General features: G+C 40.3%; 3 protein-coding genes across 5 annotated transcripts in view; all 3 read right to left on the minus strand.

The window, feature by feature from the left end:
- Window positions 1-16,862, minus strand: part of RpS4 (ribosomal protein S4) — a 224,377-nt gene that overhangs the window by 177,832 nt on the left and 29,683 nt on the right. The window lies entirely within an intron of this gene.
- RpS12 (ribosomal protein S12) overlaps window positions 1-16,862 on the minus strand; it is a 253,421-nt gene that overhangs the window by 155,248 nt on the left and 81,311 nt on the right. The window contains exon 1 of one of the 3 annotated variants that reach the window (XM_070996983.1): window positions 2,312-2,321. The exons of the other annotated variants lie outside the window; for them this stretch is intronic. The gene's annotated coding sequence lies outside the window, so the exon portion shown is untranslated. Of the gene's footprint in view, window positions 1-2,311; window positions 2,322-16,862 lie in introns of those variants that run through there. 3 annotated transcript variants of the gene reach the window in all.
- LOC118876781 (uncharacterized) lies at window positions 531-4,792 on the minus strand. Its single transcript, XM_036815867.3, has one exon. It carries the CDS (start codon window positions 4,754-4,756, stop codon window positions 608-610), a length of 4,149 nt encoding a protein of 1,382 aa, XP_036671762.3. The 5' UTR covers window positions 4,757-4,792; the 3' UTR covers window positions 531-607.

Raw genomic sequence — 16,862 nt, forward strand, 5'->3', positions numbered from 1 at the left:
CGACAAAAATAAATCAAGACATGCGTATTGAGTTCTATCTCTCTCGTTCTGTGCCTTTTGTTTATCCCCCGAAAAGTCTATTATAATCATTAACCAGCGTATACTTCATACGCTTTGGGACGACTGCGGTGCGATAAGATAAACAAAAGAAACCGCACGAGTAATACAAGGTAATTCCTTGGCGTCGATAAGTAATGTGAAAGTCACTGCCATGGGGACTTTGAATTGGGCCAAGGGACCGCCTTTTGGGATACTGGAACGCGAGGAGGAAAATCCAAAGGCACTGGAAAACGTGCGGCACGTGAGCAAATAGCCCAATGGCAGGGTAAATAAATGGCTGTGCGCCGACCATAAACGATAACGCCGAGCATTTGATAACCTTACTTTTATCAGTATGTCCAACATGCAATAAAATCTAAAAAGAACAAAAAGAAACGTGATTCCTCGGCTTTATGGCTCACAACTACTAAATTTAAACGTGTTCAAAAGCCTTCTTCTTGGGCTTTCCCCGGCAGGAAAACAACTTTGCGATTAGGTAATTTTTTTATTGGTTTTAAATTAAGAAATTCGTTTTGTTTTGGATTTTGTTCAGCCACAAAATCTAGCCTTAAATGCCCAGCACACCATCAACCTGTAGATCATCGAGTGGTAGGTCTTTTACCACCGAAGTAAAGTCTTCTACAGTGCAGGCATAAGAATAGCCCCTCTTCAGATCCTCTTTGGTCCAACTGACCCAAGACAATTCCTCGCCAATATCCTTGCAAATGATGTACTCGTTTTCGATTTGCTCTAGATTGACATGCGGGTTATTTACTCCAAGAAGCACAATGCCCTTTCTACTCAGACGATCAATTATTACGCGATAGTACAATTTGGGTACTGGTATCAAACCATTGTTGTTCTCATCAAAGTCCAGATATAGCTCCCTTTCAATGCCATCCACATCGGGCAGGGTGGACACGCCCCAAGTGCCCGTATAACAATCCGCTGTAATATTCTCATCGGCCACGAACTTCCTCACACTATCCTCAATCCGTTCCCAGTTGCCTCCATTGAAGGTCTGCCACTGCGGTGCCGCATTCACAAAGAAAAAGGAGGCCTGCTGGGCGGCCCCGAAGACAAAGTCAGTTTTAGCCGAGAGGTGTCCACGTGCCAGATAAACATTTCCGCTGATGTTGAAGTAGGGCGAGGCATCCATGCCCAGGATCTCCGAGACCGTGATATTCTGACGCACCTGGGTATACAAGGTGTTAACATCCTTGCCGCCGTAAAAGTCCCCGGTAACGAAGCTCGGCCTGGAAACAGATCGCTGATATTGGGCACTGCCCGGATACAAAACATGATGCACATAGCGAGTGACCTCAGTTAATTCATTATGACAGACATCGTAGGTCTGCAGGAAGTCATCGGAAGTGGAGGATGAGAGCTGGAAGCCTACTTCCAGGAGATCAGTACCTCCATTACAGGAACGACCAGTCCTACGTGCCGTGTAAGTTGGCCAGGAGGTGCAGACAAAGTCCTGCAGATCATACAAACTGCCCTTGGTGAGGAAACTCTGCTGCTGCCAGCAGGTGGAGTTCACGAAGGTAAGACCAGAGAATAATCCTGTGAAGGACTTAATGCAGTGGAACTCCAGAGCCTCTCCATGCTTAAGCTCGACTAAGCCCTCGTGATTCGGTTCCACATATCTGGCCTGACCTAACTCACTCCTGATCACAAATAAAGGAGCCGGATCCTTCAGATCTCCGTTCACTTGAAAGCTGCACAGTTCATTTTCCAGGGACTGGCTACTCAAGCCAAGGATACCTGTAGTCTGCAGTTGGTCCGTGGGCAGATCCTTAACCACATCAATGAAGTCCTCAACAGAGCAGGCATACGAGTATCCCTTTTGCAGATTTGTTTTATCCCAATCCAACCAATCCAGCTGCGAACCCACATCCTCACAGATCACATAATCTTCCAGAATCTGAGCCAAAGTGATATGCGGATTGTTAACCACTATCAAAACAATGCCCTTCTGACTTTCCTGATCGATGACAATGCGATAGAGAAGCTTGGATACGGGCAATTGTTTGGTTTCGGCATTTAGGTAGAGAGGTGTCTGGACTCCTTGGGAATTTGGTAGAGTTGAAACGTCAAAGCTGCCAGCATGTACACTCACATTTAAGGCCTCATCGGCCACAAATTGCCTTAGGCTCGATTCAACGGCTAACCAGTTTCCAATATTGATGCTCCTCCATTGGGGAACTGCATTGATGTAGAAGTGAGTGGCTCTTTGGGCGGAACTATGCACAAAATCTAGACGAGCGGCCAGTTGTCCTCGGATCAAGTAAAGATCCTTGGTGCTATCGAAGTATTGACTGGCATCCAAGCCCAGGGCTGAACTAAATGCCTCCAGCTGATGCGATTGGTCGTAGAGAACGTTGACATCTTCCCCAGAGTAGAAATCACCCCGAAGATATCCCGGTTGAGCAACTCCTTTCTGATAGGCCACATTGGCCGGTGTCAGTTCATATCGAGCGTACTTCGAGATCTGCTCCAGCTGATCGTAACAGAGCTCCACATGGCTGAGAAAACCGGCGGCCACATCGAATCCAATATGCACAAGATCGGTACCACCCTCACAGGATTCTCCAGATCGGACAGCCACATAGGTGGGCCAACTCTGGCAGACGAATCCCCGAATATTTACCCGCTGTCCTTCGGCCTCGTACAACTGATCACCAACACAACGAGCTGTTAGAGCGGTATACCTATTAAAGGGTGATAACAGAGCTCCAGTGCAATGCAGATCTATGGAAGATCCCTCTTCAACTGTGTAAATACCACTTTCATCAGGCAGAAGCCAGCTGAGGGCTCCTTGAGGAGTTAGCAGCGGAGCAGGGTCCTTGAGATCCCCATTTGTACTGAACTTGCAGGGACTTACAATGGGTGAGGGAGTGGTGACAGGGGGGTTCGAGGTACTGGGAGACACCGAAGATGATGAAGTGGGTTCCACAGTGGTTGAGGTGGACTCCAAGGTGGTAGAGGAACTGGGTTCTACAGTGGACGAAACAGTAGTTGAAGTCGGTTGTACAGTGGATGTATCAGTAGAAGAGCTTGGTTCTTCGGTAGTGGAAGAAACAGTGGTGGTACTAGGTGTAGTGACAGGCACTGTGGTTGAGGGAACTACAGTGGTAGTAGTTGAGCTAGGTTCTTCAGTAGTAGTTGAAGATATGGTAGAAGTCTCAGGTGTATTCGTAGTACTGGAAGGTTCAACAGTTGTGGTAGGGGTAGTAGCAGTGGTAGTAGTTGAGCTTGGTTCTTCAGTAGTGGTTGGATAAGTGGTAGAAGTCTCAGGTGTATTCGTAGTACTGGAAGGTTCAACAGTTGTGGTAGTGGTAGTAGTTGAGCTCGGTTCTTCAGTAGTCGTTGAAGGTATGGTAGGAGTCTCAGGTGTATTCGTAGTACTGGAAGGTTCAACAGTTGTAACGTCGTCCAGTCCGAGAACACCACTTGTATAGAGATCTTCCAGCGGCAAGTCCTTGACAACTTCGGTAAAGTCCTCCACAGTGCAGGCATAGGAATAACCCTCGTGGAGGTCTTCTTTGTACCAAGTTAGCCAGCTTATCTGATTACCAATATCCTTGCACAGGACGTAATCCTTGAGGATTTGCTCCAACGTCAAGTAGGGATTGTTAATGCCAATGATCACGATGCCCTCGCGCGTCAGGCGGTCGATGATCACACGAAAATATATCTTGGGTACGGGGATCAAGCCGTTGTTGTTCTCATCAAAGTCCAGGTATAGCTCCTTTTCGATGCCATCCACAACGGGCAGGGTGGAAACACCCCAGGTGCCTGTATAGCAATCGGTGGTGAGATTCCGATCGGCCACAAACTTTCGAACACTAGTCTCCACCCTCTCCCAATTGCCGCCATTAAAGGTCTGCCACTGAGGTGCCACATTGATAAACAGGAAAGTCGAATGTTGAGCAGCCCCAAAGATCTGATCCGTTTTGGCTATCATATGCCCCCGGGCCAGGATGCGATTGTCACTATAATTGAAATAGGGCGAGGCATCCATTCCGAGTATGTTGCTGATGGTGATGTTCTGCTGCACTTGGGTGTACTTCGTATTCACATCCCTGCCCCCGTAGAAGTCGAGTTCGATAAAGCTGGGTCGCGCCACTCCATGCTGATAGTCGTAGCTCGATGGGTAGAGCACATGGTGGACATATCGCGTTGCTTCCGCCTCGGCATCGTGGCAAAGTTCGTAGGACTGCAGGAAGCCACCATCCTCCACCTCGAAGCCCACCTGGACAAGATCTGTGCCTCCATTACAATCATTGCCCGTTCGCAGGGCACTAAAAATGGGCCAGCTGGTGCAGGAAAAGTTGGCAAACGGATAGATGAGATCATCGACCATGAAATACTTGTTCTGCAGACACGTGGCCGTCAATTGCGAGCGATTCGCGAAAGGGGCCGCAAATCCCACTCCCGGGCAGAACATATCCAACTGTTCTCCATTAAACAAACGCACTGTGTCCGTGGGATCTGGAACTATAATTTCGTAGGAGTTGTGTCGCGAAAAAAGGGGAGCGGGGTCGTTGAGGTCACCGTTGACCTTAAATTCACAATCTCCTCGCACTATCACTCCTTCTTCCCCTTCGGCTAAGGGTTCCGGCAGGATTCTCGGCAATCTTCCGGATACTTTTAACGCATTGCTGGCGACCAGCAGCGCCAGTATAAAAATCGAGCAGCGATTGCTCCACATCGCGAGGTTTCAGAGCACGTAATACCAAATTTTGGACAGGCGTAGTGCCCATTTATATGGTCAACTTATCTCTTAGATTGCGTATTTTATGGCTACCGATTGTAAATAAGGCCGTAAATATCGCAAAGCTAAGAACGGAACAGAAACGCAATCAATGCTATACTGACAAATACGTCAAGATATTCTGAAATCCACTTCAAACTTCACCTGATCGCATCTAAAAGAATATCTTAATTCACACACGCAATTATGATTGTGAAAGGTAAGCGTTTGATAAGGGATTATACAAAAATACCCATTTGCTATCGTTAACACTAGTTTCTATTTTATTCACATAAGTAGTGACTACTGTGAATATCCATTTCTTATCTTGGCGAATGTTTAGTGAGGAACTTCACCATAAAGTTTTTTGGCTGCCATGTGCTCTCAGAATTTGGTAAAAAACAGTAAGTTTTAAGTTATAATCTTGAGCCTTATCAAACACCATTCATGAGACCATAAACCGAAGAAAATGACTCAGACATAATAAGCCACATAATCTTTTACCATAAAGTTAATTACAAACGGTTTTCGATTGGAAGTTGTATTTATACTATTATTAGCTCATAATAAATTGATTGGTTTTGGACATTGTGAGATGGCAAAGTATATAATTGATTTAGTCCTATTTTAAAATGCTCAGAGACTGTTTGGAAAACCTCTCGAATAATAATGCTTCAGGCGATTCTGATTTTTAATTGATTGATTGGTGCGTCACATATATTTCAAATTAATTAACTTATTTAGCTAAAGCAACATTTGTTATTGAAAGCCAATATTTGTGGAAAGAGTCAGAGTTGACTGGAATAAAATGCACTCAATCAACATCAACGACAGGCCAAGACTGGCAACATTCATATTGACCAAATCAAATAAATGTTGGGTCAACTGATGACCACTGCCGAGTGGTCGGACACACTGGCTATATGCATACAGACGTGGCCACTGACTAATTTGCAGCACTGTTCGTGCGTGTGAAATTCGGCAATTGAATGAGGCTGCCTCTCGTCGCCATTCCTTTGGCCATCCATGGGATGTCCGTTCTCTGGAAACGAGACGAACAAAAAGCTGCATGTAAAACAAATCATTAGGTAATTGAATTTGGTTAGGAAAAATACAATTTATTCGCATTCGCAGCTGACAGCTGCTACGCACAGAAGGCCTGTCAATGAAATGCAATATATGTGTAGGCAAATGTCATGCGAATTGAATGGAAATGTTGCCATCAAATTATGTGCCAGAGAAAAATTAAACAAAGCAAATAAGAAATGACATAATAGCTACACAACCTTGCTTTAAAGACCCTGAAGTATACAAGCAAAATATATAATAGAATATTCCCAAAACAACCTTTAAGACTGCACACAAAATAATCGATCCACAATGACAATGTCGTGTAATTGTCATAATTTCAAATATGCAAATTTGCAATCCCATTTTTTACTGGCCTGGACACGCCAGCAAGAGACTCGCATTAATCAATTACAATGCTGGTGCTAGGTGCTAGTTTGGCGCATGAACGTGACAATTCGGGCATAAATCCTGATTTTCAATAATTTATGGCAACTAATGGAAAACACATGGCGTATGCGCAATGTTAGATGTGCTCACCTTGCAGCCGGCAAAATTGCAATTAAAGAGATGACTGGGTGGGGGTGCTGCAGGAGTGCGGTGCAGGCATCTGGCAATGTTAATTATAATTTTCCATTTACACTCCTTTTCAAATTCCCTCGCCCAGGGTGCTCGGCTCAATTAAAAGTGCATTAGGCCACGCTCAGCCAGACACAAGGTTAAGGCAGCCAGCCAAGCTAACAGATTGCTCTCGAAAGGATTTTTATTCGCCTGATTGCAGTTACTTAATGAAAGTGCATAATTCGACAGGGTCACTGCAGTCAAGGTTTTACTGAGAAGGGTCCCATGGAGATGAAATGATTGATTTTTGAAAACGAGAAGCATCGTTTAATAAGAAATATTTATTAATATATATTGGCAATAAGCCAGGATAATTGCGAATTAAGAGAAAGAAATGTTCAAATATATATGATGTGGGATTTTATGTGAAATAAATATTATACGTATATCCGATTTTCAGTGATACTTGTTGGGCTGCAATTTATTGTATACAATATTTATTATTTTGAGTCCTTATCAACAACATTTTTAATAAATATTCTAACTTCTTTATATGAAAATACATAAGAATACATTAGATACAGACCAATTTTTCCATGTTTAGGGATTATCACTTCTTGATCTTATCTACTTATTTATCTAAAATCATTTTGAAACCATTGATTGGTTATTACACCAACATAAATCCTTCACGGGTTTAATCTTCAAAAATCCCTGCTGCAATCTTTAAGCAAAAGCTGTTGGTAAACTGGTGAAAATGCTTGTTTTGTGCCGACTCAATGTTCTTTTTCCCCTTTTTTGGCTTTCGCAACGGAAAAGTTTCTTGTGTGGAATTTCGCAGAGCACGCATACGCCGTGTGGCCCAAAGCCGATGCGGCATTGAATAAATGAAGACGAGTGCAGGCGACGGCAATGGAGCTGGTCAAAACGAAGCTGCCACTGGCAATGGCGGATGGTGGGTGGTTGAGGGGTGGTGCTGGCGAGATGGTGGATTCTGGATAGCACCACCACCACCTCCACCCCCTCCACGATAACAAGAACAACACAAACAACCAGGCGGCTCTCAAGTGCAGAACGCCAAACAAGCACCACCAACTGCAAAAGACAGCGGCCAGCGAAAAAAGCGCAACCAAGGCATTTTTTAAGCGTTTTTTCTCCGCTACTTTTTTTTGATTTTTTTTTTTTTGCTGGGCCATATTTAAATGGATATGCCGGGGATTTTTTTGTTCATTGCGGTTTCACTCTCCCCTGAACGCAAGGAAAGTTTCGCAGCTTTCCAGCCGTCCTTTAACCGAAACATTTTAATTTAAATGTTGAAACGTGACAATGGCGCCGTGCCTGAGTCTCAGGATATGAGGTTGTCTCATGTGTCGCGCTGTCACTCAAATTTGAACATATACCCTATGAGGAACAAGGAAGTGCAGTCTGCGGACTCCAAGAGTCTGGGCGGTGAGATAGTGGCTGGCCTAAAAGTTATTTTATGCTAAATACGAGAGATTTTTGCAGAAAAGATGGTGTAGCTTTTATATGCAAATTAAGAAAGTTTCTGCCAGGAATTATTTTATGCAAAAAGTATATTGAATAATATGCAACTTATAATAAAAATAGGTTAAAACAATTATGCAAATAGGAATATCATATCATACATGCTACTTAAAGAACTCTATTTTTAATGGCTGGCGTAATTTAACTTATATATTATTCCTAAATTCTTATGTTCAAAGAATTAAATACAATAAACATAATAGATTCCGCTTTTATTGAGTGCCCACTAACGAATTCCTTTGGCCATCCAGTTGGCCGAATAATTTGGAACCCAAAGGGATTAATTCCTCTGCCTGGCTGCAGGGTATGCAAACCAGCAGGGTCCTTTGGAGATTTTTTCGAGCCCCATGGTCGGAACCCCCGATGTTGTCCCCGCTGTTGTTGTTGTCCAAGTGGATTACCAGCAATATCCAAAGGGGTCCTCGCCAGCGTTCAGTTGACAAACGCGAAGGGAAAAAAGCAGAAACGCTGTTAAATTATGCCCGCTTAAAAAGAGTTGAATGACGTGGGTATATGGAGGTATGCCTGGTATGGGTGGTGGACCCATATATGGGGGGATATAACGCCGAGCCTGTGGTTACCACAGCTCAAGTGCCAATTAATAAGTTTGCCTTTGGAACGAATGAATGGCAACCCTTCCGGGCAGCCCTCGTCAACTCTTCTGATTGCCGCTGAAGAGTTTGGGACTCGAGTTCGGGACCGGACCAAACGGGATGGCCAGCCTGGTGGTGGGCATGAATTATTCAAAGAAAAGGATATTAAAAGCACACAGATCCGCTCAACTACATGCATGTACATCCTTTTTATGTGCCCATCCACTTGATTCTGGAGCCGACGAGGATGCGCCTGAGTAATTGGAAGTTTTTACTGCTGCCTCGTTTGCTTCAATTTCGCGTTCTGACTCTGAGTCGGCTTTTTTCGACCGGCATTCCCCGCCGTTGATGGAGCAAATTTTAATGAATAATGTGCGGACACACGCGTTGTGATAAAATATTTACGGCCCTTCATCGGCACTTTCGGACAGGGCAGCACTCAAGGGAATATTTCGGGTGACTCAGTGGAGAGAAAATCACTTGAGGAATTACCAAATTTAAATCTTTTTTTTCTTAATTAAAAATTCTGTAAGCAGTAGCTGATGTCAGAAGATAATTTTCTGTATACTTAATCATTTTAAGCTCATAGGAATTCATTTTATAAATTGACAAAAATACAATAATAAATTGTTTATAAACCATATAAATATTTGGATTTAAAATCAATTTAATTTATATATAATCCGTAGTTCCTTACAAGAAATTATAAAATGACAAAAAAACAGTTTGAAATTTATAAATAGCTTAAAAATAATATTTTTAATGTCATTAAATAAATACTATTCATCAAGACTTGTACAGTTTAATTCTTATTTAATTGAAATGTTATTGCTGGATTTTTTTTAAGCAAACCACTGAAGAAATATCCATGCAGCCCACATACCAACTCTATAAATTAACCATTGTGTTTTCCTTGTTAATGCATTTCATTAAGAGTCCCTTCTTGATAATTCAATTTATTGAGAACCCGCGCTCATTTTCATTCAGTTTTCCGCAGCACAGCCTCTTTTGTTTCCCTTCGCTCGATAAGGATTCTTGAGAATTTTCATTCCTCGTTTTCACATTTCAATTAGCATATCGGTGGGGAAGTGCACGTATATATAATGCCCCAAAAATAATAATAAATAATATGCTGGAGACCCGCTGAACGAAATGAGAGCAAAGTACCAGTAATATCAGAATTTTCTCGAGCGCATTGTTGCCATTGTTTCGTTGACTGTTGTCTGTTTTTCTTTCACTTCAGCTGAGCTTGTTTCACTTTCCGGCTCCGCCTGTGGGATTCTGGATTCTGGGTTCTGGGTTCTGTTTTCTGGGTCTGGGAACTGTTCCTGGACGACCGAGTTCCCGCACTTCTGGCCAGGGCAACATTGTCTGTCTGTTGATTTTCAGTTGGCCATGTTCCACTGCACTTGCACTTGTTGTTCGCCGGCAAATTGTTGTTTCTGCTGCAGTTGCTATCTGCTTTTTCAGCTCACCCTGCAGCGTTTAATTCAATGTAAACGTGCTAAAGACCGTTCTGGCCTGGGAAACAACAAATGTTTAAATTGTAGCAAGCAAGGAGCGATAGTGTTGCAGCCTTTTGTTCGCTGAGCTGGAGTGGAAACAATGCAACAGTTACAGGCATCATCGGGTGCAATGTCATTATTATCGTGTGTTTTCCCATCCATATTGCACTCAACCCGGCTCGTCAAAGTGTTCGATTTTCCGACAACCCGAATAGTGGATGCCTATTCGAAGCATAACTTTGTAAACTATTTGATTTGGCATATAAATACTGTAGTAAAATAAATTCAAAATAGTGTCGTCACATAACATAACATAACTTGATAATTTAAGTATTTTTTTCATTGTTTTGAAGTTTATGTTGGCAGTCATTATTTAATAATTTATTTAAGATAAGAATAATCATTCTTTATATTTTCTTTTTCTTCATTTTTATTTTATTTTATTTTAAAAGAGTGCACAAATGTTTACCAGTTTTATGTTAGATTTTCCGTATTTCCGATGACCTTCAGAATCGGATACCAAAACGGCACTTCTAGAATCCATAACTTAAGTAAATTGAGCCCCGTTTGCAAGTGGGATACCTGTATGTGTTTGTGGTTAAATTCTGTAATATTCTACATTAAAAGGTTTCTGTTTGACGACGGTCAAAAATTTAACCCATTTTCATGTTCGATTTTTGCGTAATTCCAATGGCTTTCAGAATAAAAACCCAAAACTGCTCTTCCAAATTCCATAACTTGAGGTATTTGAACCCGATTTGTAAGTGGGATACCTCTATGAGTTTGTGGTTAAAAACTCTAATACTCCACATTAAAAGTTTTCTTTTTGACGAGGGTCAAAATTTAAACCCATTTACATGTGCTATTTTTGCGTAAATCCAATGGCTTTTAAAAAGGGGGAACCAAAACTGCCCTTCTAGATACCAAACAATAGTTATTGAAGTGCGATTTTGACGTGTGATACCTCTATGAGTTTGTGGTTCAGTTCTCTAATGTTCTACATTAAAAGATTTCTATTTGACGAGGGTGAAAATTTTAACCCATTTTCATGTTCGATTTTTGCGTAATTCAGATGGCTTTCAAAATGGGAACCCCAAACTGCACTTCCAGATTCCCTAACTTTAGTTATTTCAGTCCGAATTTGACGTGTTATACCTCTATGAATTTGTGCTTCGATTCTCTAATAGTCTACATTAATATTTTTTATTTTAAGGAGGGTCAAAATTAAAACTCATTTTCATGTTCGGGAATGGGAACCCAAAACTGCTCTTCCAGATTCCATAACTTGAGTTATTGAAGTCCGATTTTGACGTGTGATACCTCTATGAGTTTGTGGTTGAATTCTCTAATATTCTACATTAAAAGCTTTCTACTTGACAACGGTCAAAATTTTAACCCATTTTCATATTAGATTTTTGCGTAGTTCCAATGAATTTCAGAATGGGGACACAAAACTGCACTTCTAGATATCATAACTTTAGTTAATGGACTCCGATTTTTAAGTGGGATGCCTCTATGAATTTGTGGTTGGATTTTCTAATAGTTTACAAGAATATTTTTTCATTTAACGAGGCTCAAAATTTAAACCCATTTTCATGTTCAGTTTTTTCGTATTTCCAATGGCTTCCAGAATGGGAACCCAAAACTGCACTTCCAGATTCCATAACTTGAGTTATTTGAACCCAACTTGTAAGTGGGATACTTCTATGAGCTTGTGGTAGAATTCTTCAGTATTTTACTTTCAAATTCGTCTGTTAATCTTATCTGCTGATAAGGGCATTTTCATTGTCCACGCCACTCAAAATAATGGCATTTAAAATAAAGTGTATGAAATACATTGTTTTCCATCTCATATAATCTCGACTATCTCCATTTCTTTTACCCAGAACCAATTTATTCTGACTTATTTGTCTGAACGTGTTTCTTAATAGTGTTAGCTAATATTAGTTTTCCAACTTATCCTGGCTTTACCTTTTCAAGTGCCTTTCGTTTGGCATCTCCTCGCAATTAGCCGATATATTCCCTCGCTTAGCCTTGAACTTGTATGGCTTTGGTTATTCTCACCCATTAATTATTTATGAGTTTTTGTGGCTAACACATATGCCAAGGGCAACGATAAGAATTTTCTCCATAAATTATGTTGCTGGCAAAACACGAAAGGTCATCCAATGATAGGGGCCAAACTTTTTGGTTAAATATTATGGTTGGATGGCTAAAAGTTTTGGGGCTAAGCGGCACTTAACTCATTTCACCCAAAAAGGTGCATATGAATTTCGGATAAATTTGGCTAAGATGGATGATTAAAAATCAAACATTCTTTTGCCTGCTTGCTGAGCAAGTACAAAACTCAATTTTCATTTTGAAATTAATGGGAAATTATTAAACCAGCGATTCTTCATGCTGGCGGTTCGTTATTTACTTCATGTCTAGTCTAAAGAAAAATATGCCAAACAAGCCAACTCAAAGAGAACATTCTGTTGGGTCGAAAAAGTTGTGCCCAAGAACAACATCATTAAATCAATATTAAATGAGTAAAGTTTTAAATTTAAATTTCATCAACCTTGAAGTTAACTAAATTATCACAACTCATATGCGGCAAGGGAAACGTGGGAGGGGACTTTCTTACAACTTGGCCAAAGTTCAAGGGGTGCCGGGGCTTCCCAGCTAAATTAAGTTCTTGGCCCAAGTGTGTACTTGACAAAAAAGTTTGTAACTGCACTACATGCTTGTCCTGCGTAATTTATGCCATTAGTTAAGGGTCAAGTCGTATGGAATACAAGCAGAAGAAGACTTAAAATTAAAAGGAGAATAAAGAACTTTAGAGCATTTCGACATAATCATAATAAAAGAAAATAAATAATAATAATGACGCAGTAAAAAATCTGAAACAAACTTTAAAATTATTTAACTATACCTCTATAAGCAAGGGTATATCGACTTTCCAAGCTATTTTTGAACCATCTTTAATATCCACCTATAACTGGCAACCATGTCCATACCAGATGAACCCAGCTGTTACCCGTACGACATTGTTTTCACAACAGACTATCAATTACTTTAAGAAAATAATTAAAGAACCGTGACATTTTTCCGATTTTCGCAGCCTCACACGTCTTGGGCGGGTTCAATAACAAGCCGGCGGCTCAATTACGGCCCAAACCAAACCGAAAAAAGGACGACCAGACCGGGCCGGGCCGTTGACTGAGTTGGCTGAGAGCAAGTAAGCCAAGTAAGGCAAGTAAGGCAGCGGCAACTGATCAATTATTCAAACAGCATCGAACTGGGTCATGTCGAACAGCTTGAAGCTGGGGCAGCCACCCCAGAAAAGTGCCCAGGGACATGTCGGGGTCTCGAGGAATGAGATTCTGCTGATTGAATTGAATTTGGCCAAGGTCGGAATGATTTCGGGATTTCGTATTCCACTGTAATTAAATTTTCTCCCAAATCCTTGCCTGCAAATATTCGCACCGTCCGGGCCAAACAATTAAGAAGCCGAGTCGAGTCGAGTCGAGTCCTGCCTGGGAGACAGACTGGACTGGACAGGCGAATAAATGGAGCGTACTGCCTCAATGGCAAATTAAATAACGCGCCTAAAGTTTGTACAATTGATGCGATTTCACGCAACACAGACCTCGAGGGGTTGGACGAACCCCTCAAAAATAAAGCGTAAAGAAGGAAAATAGAAAATTCTCTAAAAATGAAGAAAAAAATAACTTTGTGCCACGACACGATAACATTGAATGAAAACTGAAAGAGAAACTGGCAGTGCCCGCAAAAAATATAAAGAAAAGCGAAATTGAACGCGGGAAAAAGAGGCAAAGCCGTGTGTACGAAAATATTTGGTAAACGGTGAAATTAAATGAACCGAAACTGCAAAAGAAAATAATCCGAAATAGACAGCCGAGGAAAATCAGAACTGAAATGAAAAATACATGAATACTCGTTGATGATCACAGGAAAATTGTTTAAATCGATTTCAGCCAAAGATACTGATATTATTTCCTGGAAACTAGCTCAACTTTAATTAAATTGAATTAAATAGTTAGCAAGTCATACATACTGTCAGAAAATCCATCGAAGTATAAATATTTAATTTTCTTTTTTATTTTAATGTAGTATTTGCTTTAAAGTGTTTGAGAAACAGCAGCACACTTTGGGGCGCAGTCAAGAGATTTAATTTGTTTTTCCATAGAGAAGCCAAAAAGGAAAGCCTTGTGTGGAATATAATAGAAAAGCAAATAAAATGAGAGTGGAAAAAACGGCCTCGAGAGGTGGGTACGTTGATGCGTTAAATTTAAACAAATAAACGGCAGCAGACCCAAATAAAAATCGTTTGCAGGCATTGCCCAAATTGACAAACACGAAAACCTGAGCTGCTCCGAATGAGTGTGTTCACAAAGGGGGTATACACACAAGTGAGTGTATATATAGAGCAGAACATAAAACGCGAAATGTGTGCTTCTGGGTCAAAGACACGGGCGGCTAAGCAAACAAACCGACTCACAGACAGATGTAATGGAACAGCCTAGACAAGGACTTGCATAATTTAAATGTAGATGTGCGGTTTGGTTAGCGCCTGGAGATGTGCCACACCCACACTTGTGCACTGGGCAAAATTGCTTAAAAATAAAGTATAATATCAAGGGATTAAATCAATAGAAAACTAAATATTCTGCAATATTAAAATATTGTAAGCTAACATTTTATTAATAAAAATTAAAATAAATTTTTTGCTTTTAAAATATGTTTATGCTTTCCAGACATCTTTGTACATTCCAAAAAATTAAGATGGAAAAAGAAAAAAGAATTCTTGATTTTTGTTTTCGAGATGAAAAGGGTCTTGAGATCGAGAACACTTCATCTCATTTTAAGAAATTTCTGAATGAATTAAACTTGGCTCACTTTTTTTGTAAGTTCTCACTTTTAGAACTGAAGTCAAGAAGTTTTCTTCTCTATAGGCAAGAGAATTGAAAAAAAAATTTCTGGAATTCAAGGTGAAAATACTCTCGAGCTTGTTTTTAAGATAGATCGAACTTGAAAGGGAGATGGAAGAATTCTTGACTTTGCTTTTGAGACGAAAAGGGTCTTGAAACCAAGAAAACTTCATTTCAATTTAAGGAATTTAAGATTGAATTGATCTTGGCTCACTTTTTAGGTCGGGAAATGGTATTTTTTGTTTTATTCTAACACTTTTTTTGTAAGTTCTCAGTTCTAGAACTGAAGTCAAGAAGTTTTCTTCTCAACCGGCAAGAGAATTGAGAAGAAAATTTTTGGAATTCAAGGCGAAAATACTCTTGAACTTGTTTTTCGAGATAAATCGATCTTGAAATAGAGATGAAAGAATTCTTGTTTTTGTTTTTTGAGATGAAAAGGGTCTTGAAACCAAGAAAACTTCATCTCAATTTAAGGAATTTAATATTGAATGGATCTTAACTCATTTTTTAGGTCGGAAAATGATTTTTTTTGTTTTATTTTAACACTTTTTTTTTTAATTCCCCAAATAATTCGGAACACTTTCTTTGATATTATTTTTATTTTCCCAGTGTGGACATCAACGCTAGTTGGCGAAAGGAAACAGCCACTCAAACCGTTGTTGCGGGCACCATCTGCTAGATCCTCGTGCTTAGAGCTTAGCAAAATCGCTCCCTCTCGCTTTATCTTTCCATGTCTGCGTGTTGATAATGAGCCATTCCGCCAGTATGTGTGGGTAAGTGGGCGGATACTTATCACATATGTGTTCTGTGTGGGCCGCAAGAATTTATAGCCTACTTTATGGCTTACTAATGAACTTTCAACTCTACGCTTAGAACAGCAGCTTTCCCGGCATGCCCGGCGGCTATATATAGTATATATCTGGGTAACCCACTAATGGATTCCATATATGTACTACCCGCAGCGGATGACCTTGAATACTTTAAAGTTTAGGGGTGAATCGATTGGGAAAACAATTTGTAGGCAGGCAGGAAAGACGTTTATCTATCGCAGAAAGCGGAACACATTTCAAGGGTGTTTTTTTTTAGACCATCTTTCGTAACTTTTTCAGTTGTCCAGCCTCCATAAATCGCTCAAACATGGCAAGCAAAGTAAAACAAATTGAAAGAGGACCAGGGCCCGGGGACAAAAAAAAGCAGCAAGCAAAACAAAAAACGAGGGAAATGGAAATGAAAAGCTCACAAAATGGAGTCGTAAAGCAAATGGAGCGGACTCACATACACAGGGTCTCGCTTTCCGTCGGTCTGCATGCATATGCACGCATATTTATGATGCACCCGCCACGCCCACCGAAGGGGCGGTCACCCCATGGGAATCAGCAGATTTCATCGCACAACTGATCCGAAAAAAATTGAATTTTATTTTGACCAGCCAAAAGTTTGCAATTCAGTTCAGCGATCCAAATATAGTTTACAAATCAATTCAAAAACTAAAAAGTAAATATACAATTTCTAGCGGTCTTCAATAAAGTTCCGATATTAATTATATTTTATCTTAACCTAATTATGGTCTTATAACTTTTTTTACTTTGTTAAAAATAGATATGTTGTGTGTTTCGAAAATAATTTCACATATATCTTTGACCTATGCATTTCAAAGTATTTATTACCTTATTTAGTATATATAAATTTGGCTTTTAGCCATTGCCACAGAAAAATAAATGACTAAAGGCGAATAAAAAAAATTAAACAAATAAATAACATATTTTATTTCCAAAATTACAGTCAAGAATATGAATAAAATTTTCCAATAATTTTTTTTGATGTAGACTTTTATGAAAAAATCACTCATACGACTTGT

The sequence above is a fragment of the Drosophila suzukii genome, chromosome 3 (genome assembly GCF_043229965.1).
Source record: "Drosophila suzukii chromosome 3, CBGP_Dsuzu_IsoJpt1.0, whole genome shotgun sequence".
NCBI lineage: Eukaryota > Metazoa > Arthropoda > Insecta > Diptera > Drosophilidae > Drosophila > Drosophila suzukii.

What these genes read in the sequence shown, in the direction of transcription:
- LOC118876781 (XM_036815867.3), bottom strand. Translation starts at nt 4,756, where the DNA reads ATGTGGAGCAATCGCTGCTCGATTTTTATACTGGCGCTGCTGGTCGCC.